This window comes from Sciurus vulgaris, assembly GCF_902686455.1.
Source record: "Sciurus vulgaris genome assembly, chromosome: 9".
Classification (NCBI taxonomy): Eukaryota; Metazoa; Chordata; class Mammalia; order Rodentia; family Sciuridae; genus Sciurus; species Sciurus vulgaris.
In genome coordinates, this window is record NC_136469.1 from 47,494,323 (window position 1) to 47,511,085 (window position 16,763).

Below are 16,763 nucleotides of genomic sequence, written 5' to 3' on the forward strand. Positions count from 1 at the left end.
CGCAGCCTGTTTCCTGCACTTAGTCGAACCACGCCTGCACGCCCTCTACTCCCCGCAGTATTTCTGTTGCTAAGGCCGCCGAAGACTACTAACTAGGTTTCCTCCCCCAACTGTGTTCCTCCTTCGTGCCCTTCGGAGCCTGTCACTGCGGGTGCACACACGGGGCACGCACCAGTGACGGAAAGTGTCTGTTTGTGTAGGTACATCTCATTTGCCTTTTTCTCCTTTCCTGCTCTCTTCTGTAGGATGTTCGTCAAATCCGAGACCTTGGAGTTGAAGGAGGAGGAGGACGTGCTGGTGCTGCTCGGCTCGGCTTCCCCAGCCTCAGCGTCCCTGACCCCGCTGTCGTCCAGCGCTGAGGAGGAGGAGGAGGAGGAGCTGGGCGTATCGGGAGGGGCGCGTCTGCAGCGTGGGGCCGAGGCCGTGCAGGGGGCGCGGGGCAATTCAGCTGCGGGTGCCGAGGGCTGCAGGCCCGCACGGCTTCTGGGTTTGGTACACGAGTGCAAGCGGCGCCCCTCCCGAGCGCGGGCAGTCTCCCGCGGCGCCAAAACTGCCGAGACTGTACAGCGAATCAAGAAGACCCGCAGACTGAAGGCCAACAACCGTGAGCGCAACCGCATGCACAACCTCAACGCGGCGCTAGACGCGTTGCGCGAGGTGCTCCCCACGTTCCCCGAGGACGCCAAGCTCACCAAGATTGAGACGCTGCGCTTCGCTCACAACTATATCTGGGCGCTCACCGAGACCCTACGTCTGGCGGACCACTGCGGGGGAGGGGGCGGGGGCCTGTCGGGGGCGCTCTTCTCCGAGGCGGTGCTGCTGAGTCCGGGAGGCGCTAGCGCCGCGCTGAGCAGCAGCGGAGACAGCCCATCGCCCGCCTCCACGTGGAGTTGCACCAACAGCCCCGCGCCGTCCTCCTCTTCGTCCTCCAACTCCACCTCTCCTTACAGCTGCACTTTATCTCCCGCCAGCCCCACAGGGTCAGACATGGACTACTGGCAGCCCCCACCTCCCGAAAAGCACCGCTATGCACCTCACCTCCCCATAGCCAGGGATTGTATGTAGAGCTGCCATCTCTGCTACCCAAGCCAGGGCCATAGTGGGTTCTCTTTCCTGGTCCCAATCAAACTCTCCTCCCACTTCTCCCCTGCCCCCACTTTCCACTCCGTGGAAACCACTTCACTTCATAGAGCAGATGTAGCCGTTGTAAGTTTTTCGGTTTGTTGTTGCATTCCTAGGCTTTGGGGTTAACTTCGTTCGTCTGATTTATTGAAGGTGTGATGAGTCAAAAAGGATAGTGGCGTTGGGGTGGGGGGGGCGCTTCTTGAGACTAAAAGGACGCTGTGAAGAGAGAGGGCGGCATACTTACCGAACTTGCAGAGCGGAATGACGCTCCTCCCCTCCCTCTCTCGGAAACCCCAGAGGAGCAACTCCGTGCAGTTCGTGTGAATCTCCCAGGGGGAATGCAACTGGTTCCTGTGATCTTTTCACCTTTGCTTCTACATAGAGATGTTAATGTCGAGTAGAAAGAAATGGATCTTAGCATCTGAATGATTTTATCGGTAATAATATTATCCACAGATTTGCAATGGCTGGCATCTGCTTTATTCCCATTGCTGTCTGCAGGCTGTGGGAATTTCACCTGTCAAACCAAACTTTCCCTTTCTGATGTGCACTTTGTTCTTTTTCCCAGATTCGTCACAATGCCTATTGTTCCGTCCTTCTCTTTCCTTTTTCTTCCCCATTTTGCCATCTGTCTCTTATGATTTATAAGGGGGGAAAAACTTGTTTTGTTAGAGGGCCAGGTTAGAAGTCATTGTATAATTTGTAGGCTTTGTAATGATTGAATGCAAGCGTGGAAATTTAGGCTGAACTCTCTATCAAAAGGAAAAATGTGGAGGAAAAGGGAAAAATCGGGAGGGAGGATTGCTTCATGCATTATTTATCTCGACCTTTTAGGGGAGAAGGAACTCCTCCATTCTTTCAAGAGATTAAAAATAAATCAACAGTCTGAAAACCTAAGCAGACACGGAGCATTATCTGAATCAGCCACACACGTGTTCTCTTTATTTATTATAAAGAAAAATTTCATGGGAAAAGTATGTATTTTTTGTATATTCCAGAGAGTTTATTCTAGTATGTATTTACATCTTTAAGAACAAGAACATTGTTCTTGTGATTAAGCTATAAATAAAGTATCTAATTTTCATAAGTTTTGTGTGTTGTATTCTAACTTTCTCTGACTTATGTGACTTTTAGACACAGAATAAGTTGTGTTTTTTTTCTAAAATCCGCCCCCCCCCCCCCGTGTCAAATTGAATATAGCACTTGTATTTGGTGGCAATGTTTGGTGTGATGTTTCATTAAGAAATTATGAGAAGCTGAAATAACAGTGTTTCCCAATACAAACACAAATGAGAAATCAATTTTTGAACAAAGTGAGCAAAAAAGATCAGAGAGGAACTTGAATGATAATTAAATTGCAATAAGCTCCACAGTTGAAAGCCTTGGCTTTAAAATATAAGTTGAAATTTCTTGGTGGAGGATGTAGAAATTTGTTTTTTACATATCTTTTTGGCTTCAATTTTCATCTGTAAACTGTAGGGATTGGAAAATGATCCCTGAGCATCCCACGTCCAGCTCTAACACCTATGATGTAACAGATAAATTCATTATTGAAAGTTGGTTTTGTATTAGCTATTTTAACAAGCTAGTTGGTTTGAGAAACAAACTCCTGGGTGGAGGGAAGAGAATCAGAGTGAGCTAGAATAAAAAGAATATACCTGGAAGAAATAGCTCTGCTCTCTAACATTTGTTCAAATAATTACATACCTAAAACTTCTTAAAAGAGGAAGCAAAAATGATGTAACTTGCATTTCAATCTTCAATGCAGACATGAATGACCTTTGGTTGACCTTGGTTTTAAAATGACCCAAGATGAAGTGGACCACATTCTAGGATTAAGCTGCTTGGGGAGGGTGTCTATGAAACCACCAGCTTAAAAAACAAAACAAAACAAAGCAAAATCATGTTAGTTTTAAATATATATATAGTATATGTGTATATATATATTTATATATATATATGGTGTATATGTGTATATATATATATGGTGGTTGCTCAAGGTACCCAACCACCCATGAATGTCTACTGCTTTGAGCTAAATCTTCCACTCCTTTGTATACAGCAATTGTAATTTTTCCTGAGATGTCTGTCTGGGATTGCTCCTCCTTTCTATCCACAGGAAAATATTCAGGGTTTAACATTTTAATGATTCCATTTTTATCAAAGGAAGAAACAACTCAAGGCTTTTGTTTAGCTTTCTTATTGAACATAAGAGGGACCTGTTAGAAAATCCTAATTTAAAGATCGTATTATTCTTAGCTAACAATAAGTCATCTGTTATGGGGAGAAAATAATATTTCTGTTATTCACATTTTTGTATTTGACAGCCAAGTCAAGCAAGCAAAGGACTTATGAAAGTTTGAAAACATCATAGTTTGATGCCAAGCAATGCCTGTTCCATAGGTATACTTAATTTTTTCTTTTTAAAATGTTTTTATTTGTTCTAATTGGTTATACATGACAGAAGAATGCATTTCGACACACTGTACCCAAATGGAGCATAATTTCTCATTTCTCTGACTGTACATGGTGCTGAGTCACATCAGTAGTGTAATCGTACATGTATATAGAGTAATAATGTCTGTCTCATTCTACCATACTTTTCCATCTCCACCACCCCACTTGTATACTTATGATGAAATATTGTACCTCCTTTGGAAACTTGCTCATGAAACAGTTGGTGGCACAAGTCTGTGGGGGCAGAACCTGGGGGACAGTTAGTTTTCCAACCATGGAAATACTCTCCAGTTAGAGAGGCCATCCTTTAAACAGGTGATTCTAAGGACTTAGTTGGAGAGATAGGGATGGGTAGATGACCCAATAATCTTAGCTCTGACTAAGTGTAATACAGCTAATGCCTCAACCCCTAGCTTAGCAGAATCTGGTAGACATCTCTACTCAGTTTCTCCAGGCCCAGAGAATTGTCGACCTTCTCAAAGCCAGAGTTTGCAGGTCCCCATAGGCACCAGTAGCATGTTATGCATGCCAGAGGTTCTGTCTACGTCTGAGATTGATACGCAGGTTTTCCCTTGTTCATCTAGGAACACTTCATTTTACACTAAATTAGTGTAATTATTTTTTATGGTGTCTAATCATCTTCAGCAGCTAAGAATGAAACTACTGCTCACTTAGCCCTGGGAGTTCTCCCCAACCCACTGCAAACTCCACAACCTAAGGACTGAGGTCCAGTGGTCCTTTCAGCCCTTTGGCAACGAGTACAATTACAGGATAGAAACCACAGCTTCTGCAGTAGGGAACAAGTTCACATTTCTACTTTATACATTTCCCTCCCCATTCGACCACGCGGCCTCTGAGCACACCATTCTGTCTCTGGTGGCTCTTGGATGAGAGATTTTCTTCTGGTGATAGTTTACACCACCAGGGTTGTTAGATCTTTCCAGCGCCAGTGGGTGCACTAGGGCGCGTTTGGCTAAGCGCCTAGGGGCGCGAGGGCTGGTCTTGTGTTCATTGGAGCGTAGATTCAGCGTCGCCAGGGGTTCGGCGTTGGTTATATTGGTTTGTTCTAAGTGCCCAGGCTTTGTTACCGCTCGTTCTTCCTTCACCACATTTTAAATACAGTCAGTTCAGGCCAAGAAGGGCGCGGAGTGTAGACAGAACGATTGCCAACCTCTAGGCCGGCCTTGGGAGCGGGACCCAGACCCCATCGGAGGCGAAAAAAATGACTGAGACTCCTGCTGTCCCGAGTGCACCGGCGGAGGCGAGGTCACCAGAAGACACAGACGCGTGGTAGCAAGAGCCCAGTCAGTCCTCCCCAGAGTCTACTCCCGTGTCCAAGGAAAGGCGCTAGGCCCTAAGCAGGCTTCGTCGGTGCTCACTAGCGGGTTGGCGTTGCAGGGTCTCTGGGCTGCTAACGGACCAGGCCAGCAGGCAAGATTGGGAACTGCGGCGACTACACACCTTCTGTATTGCACCGCCTTGGGCAGGTTGTGACTTCTGGGCACCGACACCTGGAACCGGTTAAAAGCGCCTTCTCCTCACGCTCCGCCAGGGTCTCTCCCCACCCCCTCGGGCTCCCAGACGAGCTTTGAATGTATTAATTAAATAAAGCGGGCAGCCCTTGAATCGCGCCAGTGCAGGGTGCTGCTGGGAGCGTGAAGGTCCGGGCCTCCGAATCAGCAAAAGAAATGTGTGAAAAGAGAATTAGTGAAATTAGGTTAGACCAATAAAACGTGAGGGCTCCATCACCCGCCCCTTCCCACTCCCTCCCCAAGCCTGGGGCTACAAGGGCTATCTGGTCTGATCTATTGTTTCCCGCCCCAGCAGGGGGTTCATTGTGTGATAAATAATTCCCCCTCCATTTTCTTTTATTCTTAAAAAAATGGGTATTTGCATAATCAGTGCTTTGATGTGGCAGAAATCAGAGGTTTGGTCTCCCCAAGTCTGCTATTGGTAGCGAAGCAACAAAGCTAGATCCAGGTCTTTCACTTCGCTGACAGTGTGTGGGGCAGATTGTCAGGAACGGCAGCGTTAAGCCGCTGCCTCCTTTTAAAAGGATCCACTTTAATGATTAAACTTAAGGAATGTCCAAAAGGGGGTGGCGGTGAAAGACAAGTGTTCTCATCCCCCTCCACTTCTCCCTGTCCTTCAGAGTTCATTGTTCTCTGCAGTTTATTTTCCAAAGCTCTTGAGGTGGGGGTGGGGTGCACCTCCCTCGGTCCGCCCACGTGGTTCGGAGTGGGTACCGACAGGGGTCCCCCCAAGGCCAAGGAGGGGCGAGGTCTGCAGGAGCGATTCTCCGCGCCCCAATTCCCTCTTCCAGTTCTCTTTTCCCAGTTTGGTTTATCCATCTAGGATGGATGGAGTTCCTTTTACAGAGAACGCTGAAGTGAGTCGCTCTTTAGTCCCACAGTGGAACCCGAGGGTGGGGAGTTCTCTGGGAGCGCGGCTTGGGGACAGTTCAAGAGGGTCCCCGATAGGAGAAGCTAGCAAAGAAATTCAGTCATCCGGAAAGCAGAACGCCAAAGCCAGTGAGGCCGGAGCTATTATTTTTCTGCAAGGTGGCGTGAGTCGCGAGGACCGAGTGGGAAAGGATCCTGATGGCGTGTGCCCTACAACAAACGACTGCCCCCACCCCTTGGTGCCAAGGACGGGAGAGGGGAGATGGGGGTGTTTCTGTCTGCTTTCGCACGCATTCTCATCTCCTCCAGCTGCTCAGAGCTCGAAGGGGGAAAATGCCAGCTTGGATTACTGACTAGTGACACCCGGTGAAAACGTTGGACCTTCCTGAGCACCTGCACAGGCACTTCACACTAGGTAGCTGTCACCTACGTGAGCGGCCCTTGGCCTTTCGGGAATAGGAACTGGAAGTAGGAAAGGAGGAAGATCCTCGAAATACTTCTATAACCCTTCCTTTCCTTTTGCAGCCGGCGGCTCGCCAACTTGGCGGAGCGGGATGTGTGTGTGGGGCGGGGCGGGGGGGGCGGGGGTGGAGGCGGGAATTCTTCAGGTGTTTTAAGAAATAAAAGGACCTTGGATTCACAATGTAGGCATACTTTAAGGGTTTGACTCTGGAAACAGCTCTTTAGACTCATGTTACTTGGCACTCTACTTACTTCACGTTGAATTCCAAAGATGTAAGAAATCAAGAGGCAAAAAGTTATTTCCCAAGACACATCTCCAAGAGAAGGCTGTTTGCATTGTAGCTGGCCTTTAAAAGATGCAATAAGGAGTGCATCCATCCTCTGATAAGATTGTATAGCAGATTTTATCATGAGTGCTTTCCTATATTTCCCCTTTTCTAATAACTCCATCATCTCCTATTTATTTTTCTTCATTTTGTCCATTTGCATCCACATTTGCACACTTTCATTCCCTTTGGCTCTGTAGCTGGAGGCATACCTGGAAGACATTAAAAAATGGAGTAAAGAATCAACCCTTTCACTTGTTTTTTTTTTTTTTTTTTTTTTTTTTTTTTTTTTTTTTTTTTTTTTTTTTTAGTATAGATACAAATAAAAATGCTAAAGTTCATGGAAAAATGGACACAGGAACCTTTAAAACAGAGAGAGAACTGGGGGCTGGTTTCCATGGCAGCAACTTGCAATAAAGCCTAATTCCAAGTGACAAAGAGGTCATCTTCCTTTTCAAACGTGTTTATGATCCCTTTGTGTGTTGTATTTTGGCATAAAAGCTTCTTTGCACTGTCAGGGCTCCACGTGCAGCTCTATGACTCTCAAGGGGGTTTATTGCCTCCTTGGCATAAGAATAGCCAAAAGAAGCCAAACTAGTGCCAGTATGACAAAAGAGTAACTCCACAGGCTTGCCATTGCTTCCCCTCTCCCCTCCCCCGCAATACATAAATCTTGTTATACATTAAAGTAATTAAAAATGAAGAATTCTGGGATAACTTAATTTCGATTTTGTTTTTTCAGCCTTTTACATCTACTGAAATCATATGCAAATACAAGAAGATTGATTCTATGTGAGGATGTGTCTATTTTCTTGCCTTACTTTTCAGATAATTCTGGAAAAGAAGTGAGGTGAAACATCAAACTGGGAAAATAGTTAACCATAAACTTTAGATAAGTATTATATGAGTGCATTCATATTTCTTTCATGTCACAATGCCTAGAAAGGATTAAAATATTTTAAAAATAAAACCTTACCAAGTTAATAATATTTTTCTTAACTCTCAAAATTAACACGGCAGTAACTCAGAAGCAGATAAGGAAGAAGCATGATTTTGCTGATACAGCAGTAAAATGGCTTGAAGATTCTGGGTTTAAAGCCAGAGTATCTCTTGAACTATGAAGGGATGATTTTGGACCATATCTGCATGACAATTGGCATATGCACAGGCAAACATTTCCAGTGAGGCTCTTGTTAACCTCTGTCATTTTTCAATATATTTAGGTGACTCCATCTGACATCTTCAGTCTGGGAAGTATCAGAAAGTGTATGGTGAAAAATGTGTTTTATCATTTGTGAGCAAATAATATTAAAAGGTTTCAGATTTTCTGGAGTGGAGCTGTTCTGCTATCTTAAACTGTCCTGCTTTCCAACATCTAGAGTTTTCTAGATGTTCTAGAGTTCCCCACTACAGCCAGTGAAGTTGGCCTGGCAAAGGCACTGACCAGTGGTACCTCTCTTTTACATTGCTCTGAATCTTGTTGACACTTCCAAAACAAAATGTATGGGAGCATAAGGATCATAATACATTTCAAAGGAGTTTGGAGCAAATTTCTGTGGTGATTACTGGTCATAGTTTTCCAGGTAAATACGCTTATTTATCTTTCTATAAGGTAGAAACCAAAGCTCCATTTTCTTTAATAGCTTCCTTTTTTTATCTCGGCAAAAGTATTAAAACCCTGCCCCAGGGGACTCCTGACCCTGATATTACCAGATCTTTTTGATGAGGGGTTAGAGGAGAGCATTCATAAACATGGATCTTCTCAACCTTTTTGTATTCATGATGCACTTTCAAATTCTAGAAGAGTTTTCAGCAAATTTGAGGGGTCAGGAGTCTCATAACAACACTAAACTAAGTAGCAATGATCACACCATATGGTGTCTGTGTCTACAGGATCTACAGCTACCAGACCATTTACTTAGTTGTCCTTTAGCACCATATCAATGTCCTAACAGTGTTCTCCCAGACACACTTGGTGAGGTCCTTGCATGTTCTAGGCAACACAATTCCTTTGGCAGTGTCTTTTGTCTCTCAAGCTTGCCATTTCACTTCATTCCATGATGATCAGTTACATTCCTTTTGACAAAACACTACCGTTGGATATTGTGGAAGATATTTTAGTCTTTACCAATATCTGATTTTTAATCCTTCTGGGCATGCTCAGACCCCCTACAACTGCTGAGGCCCCATTTCTGACCTCTGTCTCCCTCTTGTCTTAAGACAGTGAGGTCAAAATTGCAAAGTTGGTTGGACTGAGTGACCACATAAAGAGTCTTGTCTTCATGTGTCACCTAAACTTACGGTGGATGTTGTGTGAGGGAGAAAAAGAATTTGATTCAGGAATATTGGCATAATTACTTTGTCTTGATTAATGTAATATATAGTTACTTCAGGAGTGTATAATTTATTTATAGCAAAAAAGAAAAGAACAAAAGGAAAAGGAAAAGAAAAGAAGGTCTTTTATATTGGCCAAAACTTGGTGGCCTACCTCTGAAGATTTTTATTTTAATTTTGGACCACGTAAAAAGCCTTTAATACCTTGAAATCTGTAGCAATAATAAGAGTGATTTTAAGAGCCATTTTACCATGTAGGCATTCTTTTTATCCTTGATATTTATATATATATATATGTATATATATATATTTACATATTTATATTTATGCACACACACACACACACACACACACACACACACACACATATATATATATATATATTTAGTTCAGATGGACACAGTACCCTTATTTGGTTTATTTAGTTTTATGTGGTGGTGGGGATCAAACTCAGTGCTTCACATGTGCTAGGCAAATATACTATCACTGAGTTACAACCCCAGCCCCCTGATCTTTTTTAAAGTATGTGTATGCTTTGCTTTTATTTTGTATTTAAAAATAAGAAAAAAAAACTTGTTTATTGTTAAAAATCATCTTAACTATTCTAAGGGTACAGTGCAATTCAGTAGTGCAAAGTTATATTCATATGTACCATATATCATAGATTTCCAGAACTTTTTTATCTTGCAAAACTGAAATTCTATACCTATTTAACAACAATTCTGTATCCTATCCACTTCCTGCTCTTCCTGACTATTCTATCTTTGATTTCTGTGAATTTGATTACTTCAGATACTTCATGTAATAGAAATCATTTTTATTTTCCACAAATGGTAGGGTTCCTGTTTCCATTTTTCTCCCATTTCATTTTAATAAACTTCAATTTTCCATACTACTAATACAGAAGTAAACATGTATGAAATTCTACTTACATCTAGCTCTTCTTCTATCTTTGGGAAATAATTGACAGTATGGAGTGTATTCTCTTTCAGAGTATAATTGACTCATTTAGGGAAGTTTTGCAAGAGGGCACTCAAAATCTATTTCCCTGCCCCTCCTAAATGAAGCCACTTCCTCCTGAGAAAGCCCTACAGCTAATTATGTTTTTGGCCGAAAGAATGGGTCTGAGGTAGTACAATAGGTCTGGAGGCCAATTTGAAGAGATCGAGTTTTGGGATGGCATGGATAGAATTCACTGTGATAATGTTACTTAAATCCTCTAGTACACAAGCCCACAAAGGGACATTCTGAATAAACTTCACATTAAACCAAAGTACTATATAATTAGCTTATTAACTTACAGTCCAAGGTTTGTTTGTTGTTTGTCTGTTTTTTGATTTTGCCTTTTGGGGAAACCAGACCCCTGGACTGAGTCAAGAGGTTAAATTCATTGTTAGAATCCTTCTGGGTTCTGAGTGGTTTTATGGTCATGAGTAAGTCTCAGCCCAGTGGGCCTAAGGTTAGACCAAATATTCATGGTTAGACCAGATACTTCCAAAGTTTCTTCTCTGATTTTCAATGTTTTTATAAAGAACAATAGTTTTGGTTCTAGAAACACTTTTGGACAAAGTCTAACAGTTTCATCTTGATATTATTTCAGAAAGATTTCTGGTGGTGGTAGTGGTGGTGGTATCAGAGATGGAACCCAGGGCCTTGGCAGGCTAAGCATGTGGTGCATCACTAAGCTACATCCCAACCCTATTTTCAAAACAACTTTATTTTCCAAGGGTCCATATTGATTTTCAAAAATACATGGAGAATCCAGGTGCAGTGGCTCATGCCTGTTATCCTGGCTACTTGAGAGGCCGAGGCAGGAAGATTGCAAGTTTAAGGCAAGCCTGAGCAATTTAGCTAGACCCTGTGTCAAGATAAAATGAAATAAAAAGATCTGGGGAGGTAGCTCAGTAGTAGAGCACTCGCCTAGCATGTGCAAGTTCCCAGTACCAATAAACAAAGCAAAACAAAAACAAAATCATGAGAAACCAATTTTAAGTTGCCTTTACAATTATGTCTTTAAAAACAAAACCTGGAAGCTTGAGGAAGGCAACTGAAATGTTCCTCAAACTTGGCTAATGTTTAACCCTGCCATGTGCTTTGAATTCAGTCTTGTTTTCTATTCAGCATATACACTAAATAGAGGTCAATCATTTTAGGTGCCAAGGAAATGCAAATCTTTAAAATTGATTTCTAAAAAAAATGTAAAAATAAATAAATAAATAAATAAATAGATAAATAAATAAATAAATAAATAAATAAATAAATAAATTTGATTTCTTTCTTTTATTCTGCTTCCAAGAAGGGGAGGATGGTTTCTTTTATTCGGAGACTCATATTTCTTCATCTACCTCCTTTCTTTCTGATTTTTGAAGGTGTCTCTGGATTTGGGTATCATGGACCTATAAGCATATCACACAGTGATTTAAAATTGTTCTTCTTGGGGGAAAAATAGATTAAGTCTCAGATCCCCATGAATAGCTCTGCTCTTTTTTAATAAAGAAGAGTTAGACTGGACCAGTGCCGATGGCATATTTACCTTCATGAGCTACCAAAAAAAAAAAAAAAGTTAATTACTGCTTGGAGCAAGTTAGTCTGGCTGTCCTGAGCTGTCTTTTATTAGTTGTCCCCTTCATTAATTTCCCTCACTGGATTTGCTGCTAATAGCTGCCTGGTTCCAGTCAGCTCAAAGCCGCATCTGTGCCATTGAGCAGAAAAGTAGGAGCTAGGCCAAAGGGGGGTGGAGATGGGTTGAGGGAGACGCTATTTACAAATCAGCTCTTATTAACATGATGGTCTGGTGTGCTGAAGAGGGAAGAGGGTGGCCTCCGAGCAGAGTTGTAGAGCAGAGAGGTAGTAAAATATGGAAGGACCAATACCAAGCATGGCATTTCGGATTTTTTACTTCACTCCTATGCCAGTGTTCCCTTAATGCCAACTTAGAATTTTGCTTTGTTTTTCCTCTAAAGACCCAATGAAGTGTTCTACTCTGTCACTAAACTTCATAAAAAGTTGTAGACACATGGATCTCTCTGTAAAGAAGTTTGATTTTCTCCATGATATGTAGACTTTGAGAAATCTCAGTCAACAAAAGATTTTTTTTTTTCCTTTTTAAGCTTATATCCTTTTAAGAAGATATTAATTTGGTAGGACATTGGACTTAACACAATTTTTCTTTCTTTTTCCAGGTATGATGTGCAATATTTTGAAGATGCCCAATCATCTTTGTTTTTCTCAAACTGTCACCAAGAAGCATACTATGTTACTAATTTATTCTGTTTACATGGTTTCCCTGCATTAGAATGTAAACTCCAGGAGGACAAGTATGTCCCTGGGCTTTGTCAAATGCTGCTAACTCCAGCATCTGTAATATACTCCTACATGGTAGGAGCTCAATAAATGTTTGAGTAAATGTAGATAAGTGAAAATATGTTTTCTAGACATAGATCAATCAATTTTAAAATCCTACTTACAAGCATACTCATTTAAGACACTTTTCAGGGCTGTGGTTGTAGTCCAGTTGTAAAGTGCTTGCCTAGCAATGTGAGGCACTGGGTTAGATCCTCAGCACCACATAAAAATAAATAAAATAAAGGTATTATGTCCATCTAAAAATAAAAATTTTTTTAAAAAAGACACTTTTCAGTGACCTATTTTTTCTATGACAAGAACAAAGTAGCTGAGTGAAGCAAACCCTCATAAATGGTTGCTTTTGTTATAATTTGTATGAGATAGATAAGTATCATATCTACATAGAATTTTAAGTGTAAATATTATACAGTCTTTAGATTTTTAGTTATTTTGAAAATAGTGTCAATTTTCTTGAAGTAACCTAGAAAAAGTCTAGGTTAATTAGGAAATCTAGAATATTTATTACTACTATAGACTTCAAAGTAGAATTACCTATAATTAATATAATTCCTTGAAGAAGTGAAACATATTTCATTTAAAAATATTTTTTACTTGTAGATGAACATAATACATTTTATTTTGTTTATTTTTTTATGTGGTGCTGAGGATTGAACCTAGTGCCTCACACATTCTAGGCAAGCACTCTACCACTGAGCTACAACCACAGCCTAAAATACTTCAGTTTTTGATGATATATTATGATGTGAGAGAGGTGTTAGAGGGCATGTTTCAAAAATTTAAGAAAATATATATTCTTCAAACCATAAATTCTTTTTCTGGTACTAGGTATTGAACCCTTGGATACTCTACCATCAAGCTACATCCCCAGCCCTTTTTTATTTTTTTATTTTGAGACAGAGTCTCACAAAGTTGCTCACACTGGCCTTGAACTTGGGATCCTTCTGTCTCAGCCTGGTGTAGCTGGCATGCACCATGGTGCCTAGCAAGAAATTTGGTTTTTAGGAAGCTATTCTACAGAAAGTCTTTCTCTGTTTTTATGCACTCACACAGACATGTGCACACACATGACCTTGTAAAATAAAGAGTTATTAATCTAAATATTCTCCAATAGGAAATAAGTTAAAATAATACATAGCTCATTGATGTGTACTACTATACCCTGTCATAGAAGAAAGGAGCAGTGCTAAGTGAACTGACTCGCTAGGGTGGCCATGAACTCGTCCTCCTCAGCTGCTGCTGTTACTGTAGTACTGACCATTATGATAACTCTGTTGTCTTCAAACACAGTGGATCATCTGAATCACTGTGTTAGATCTAATAGGTTCTTGGACCCATCCCTAAATCTATGGATTCTGGGGCTAGAGCCCCAGAATCTGTTTTAGTTTATTTATCTCTATTTATAAATAAGGAACTAAGGCAAAATCGAGGTGCTTCAGACCACATAGCTAATCAATCTTAGAAGTGGGATTTGAACTCAAGACAATTGACTCATGAGTTCAGATGATGCTAATGAAGATGGTGCTGATGCTGCCACCATAGTGCCAGCTCTAGGCTCAGTATTCAGAAACTGGGGTTAGATGATAAAGACAAATATGAGGAATTACTGACAGTTGACTTTGCTTAAAATAGTATATATATATGTGTATATGTATATAAAATATGTATTTTATATATGTGTATATATTCATATATACATATATATATACAATTTGTATTAGTTGTGGTCATGCTTCTATTTACTTGAGTCCTAGAAAAAAATCTGTCTGGAGCAAAATTGGGTAGAAGCAAATTGTTCACAACATTTCAGTAAGTGAAAATACCAACTTGTAGAATATTATATATTATGCACCATCCAATTTTATTAAAGAATATTACCATTTAAAAAACATATCTACATGTTCATGCAAATAGAGAAAAACATAAGAAAAGGTACATACCAAATGGTAACTGTAGCCACTGGGGAATAAGATTGATTTGAGAGATTTGATTCTTTCAAATTATTAACAATATGATTGAATATGAAAATTTTTTTGTTTCTATTTACCTTTTTTATTTTCAGATAATTATAGATGCTCATGCAGATATGAGAAATGATACATAGTATGCCCCTTACCCTTTATCAGTTTGCCCTAAAGAGAACATCTTTCAAAACTGCAGCAAAGTACCACAACCAAGGTACTTACATTTCTACATCTGCTGTTGTACTTTTGTCAACACACTCATTTTCTTCTACTGAACCTCTTCCTTAATTCCCATAAACCTCTTCTCCATATATATATTTTTTATTTTATTGTAAACAAATGGGATACATGTTGTTTCTCTGTTTGTACATGGCGTAAAGGCATTCCATTTGTGTAATCATAAATTTACATAGAGTAATGTTGTTTGATTCATTCTGTTATTTTTTCCCTTCCCCCCACCCCTCCCACCCCTCTTTTCCTTCTATTCAGAGCTTCCTTCCTCCATACTTGCCCCCCTCCCTAACCCTAACTCTAACCCTAACACTAACCCTTCCCTCCCCCCATTATGTGTCATCATCCACTTATTAGCGATATCATTCGTCCTTTGGCTTTTTGAGATTGGCTTATCTCACTTAGCATGATATTCTCCAATTTCATCCATTTGCCTGCAAATACCATAATTTTATCATTCTTTATGGCTGCGTAATATTCCTTTGTGTATATATACCACAGTTTCTTTATCCATTCATCAATTGAAGGGCATCTAGGTTGGTTCCACAATCTGGCTATTGTGAAATGAGCAGCTATGAACATTGATGTGGCTGTATCTCTGTAGTATGCTGATTTTAAGTCCTTTGGGTATAGACCAAGGAGTGGGATAGCTGGGTCAAATGGAGGGTCCATTCCAAGTTTTCTAAGGAATCTCCACACTGCTTTCCAGAGTGGCTGCACTAATTTGCAGCCCCACCAGCAATGTATGAGTGTACCTTTCTCCCCACATCCTCGCCAACACCTGTTGTTGCTCGTATTCTTGATAATCGCCATTCTAATTGGGGTGAGATGGAATCTTAGGGTGGTTTTGATTTGCATTTCTCTTATTACTAGAGATGTTGAACATTTTTCCATGTGTTTGTTGATTGCTTGTAGATCTTCTTCTGTGAAGTGTCTATTCATTTCCTTAGCCCATTTGTCGACTGGATTATTTGAATTCTTGGAGTAGAGTTTTTTGAGTTCTTTATAGATTCTGGAGATTAGTGCTCTATCTGAAGTATGATTGGCAAAGATATTCTCCCACTCTGTAGGCTCTTTCTTCGCATTGGTGATAGTTTCCTTTGCTGAGAGAAAGCTTTTTAGTTTGAATCTATCCCAGTTATTGATTCTTGCTTTTATTTCTTGTGCTATGGGAGTCCTGTTAAGGAAGTCTGGTCCTAAGCCGACATGTTGAAGATCTGGACCTACTTTTTCTTCTATAATCTGCAGGGTCTCTGGTCTGATTCCGAGGTCCTTAATTCATTTTGAGTTTAGTTTCGTGCATGGTTTAGTTTCATTCTGTTGCATATGGATTTCCAATTCTCCCAGCACCATTTGTTGAAGAGGCTATCTTTTCTCCATTGCATATTTTTGTCCCCTTTGTCTAGTATGAGAAAATTGTATTTATTTGGGTTTGTGTCCGTGTCCTCTATTCTGTACCATTGATCTACCTTTCTATTTTGGTACCAATACCATGCTGTTTTTGTTACTATTGCTTTGTAGTAGAGTTGAAGATCTGGTATTGCAATACCCTGAGTATGAAATTTTAGAAGTCTGCATTACCCAGGGAATTAATAAGAATCATCAAAAAATTAAATACTATATGATTTTCAAACACTTCCAATAAAGTGTGTATTTGGCACTTGCCTGATTGAGAGATAACTCCTTTCTCTAAACTGAGCTTCTTTTTTCTTTAACAAAATAGAAGTAGAAACTTCAGGACATCATGAGACCTGAAGATTAGCTGAGGAGCTTTCTGGCCTACTCTTTATTCCCTGCTTGTCCACCTTCAGCTTGCTCCAGCTTCATTCCTTTGCTTGGGAGTTTCTCCCTGTGTACTCATCTAAACAAATTCAGACTCCCTAGTGAGATTTTGCCTCAACCTGACATCTGCTTCAAAATCACTTTTAAGTTCTCACTTGGGCAAATAGATTCTGTTTTATTTTTGTGGTTCTGGAGATTAAACCCAGGCCTTGTACACATTAGGCAAGGACTCTACAGCTGAGCTATAACCAACCTCACTCCTTCCATTTGGTCAAATAGAATGGGCAATGATAACATTCAATTTCAGATTCATTACC

General features: G+C 40.7%; 1 protein-coding gene across 1 annotated transcript; it reads left to right on the forward strand.

The window, feature by feature from the left end:
* Positions 1-246: 246 nt before the first annotated feature.
* On the forward strand, positions 247-1,065 carry NEUROG2 (neurogenin 2; the record flags this gene model as incomplete). The annotated part of the gene is made up of 1 exon (XM_079152674.1): positions 247-1,065. One exon carries the CDS (start codon positions 247-249, stop codon positions 1,063-1,065), a length of 819 nt encoding a protein of 272 aa, XP_079008800.1.
* Positions 1,066-16,763: the final 15,698 nt, after the last annotated feature.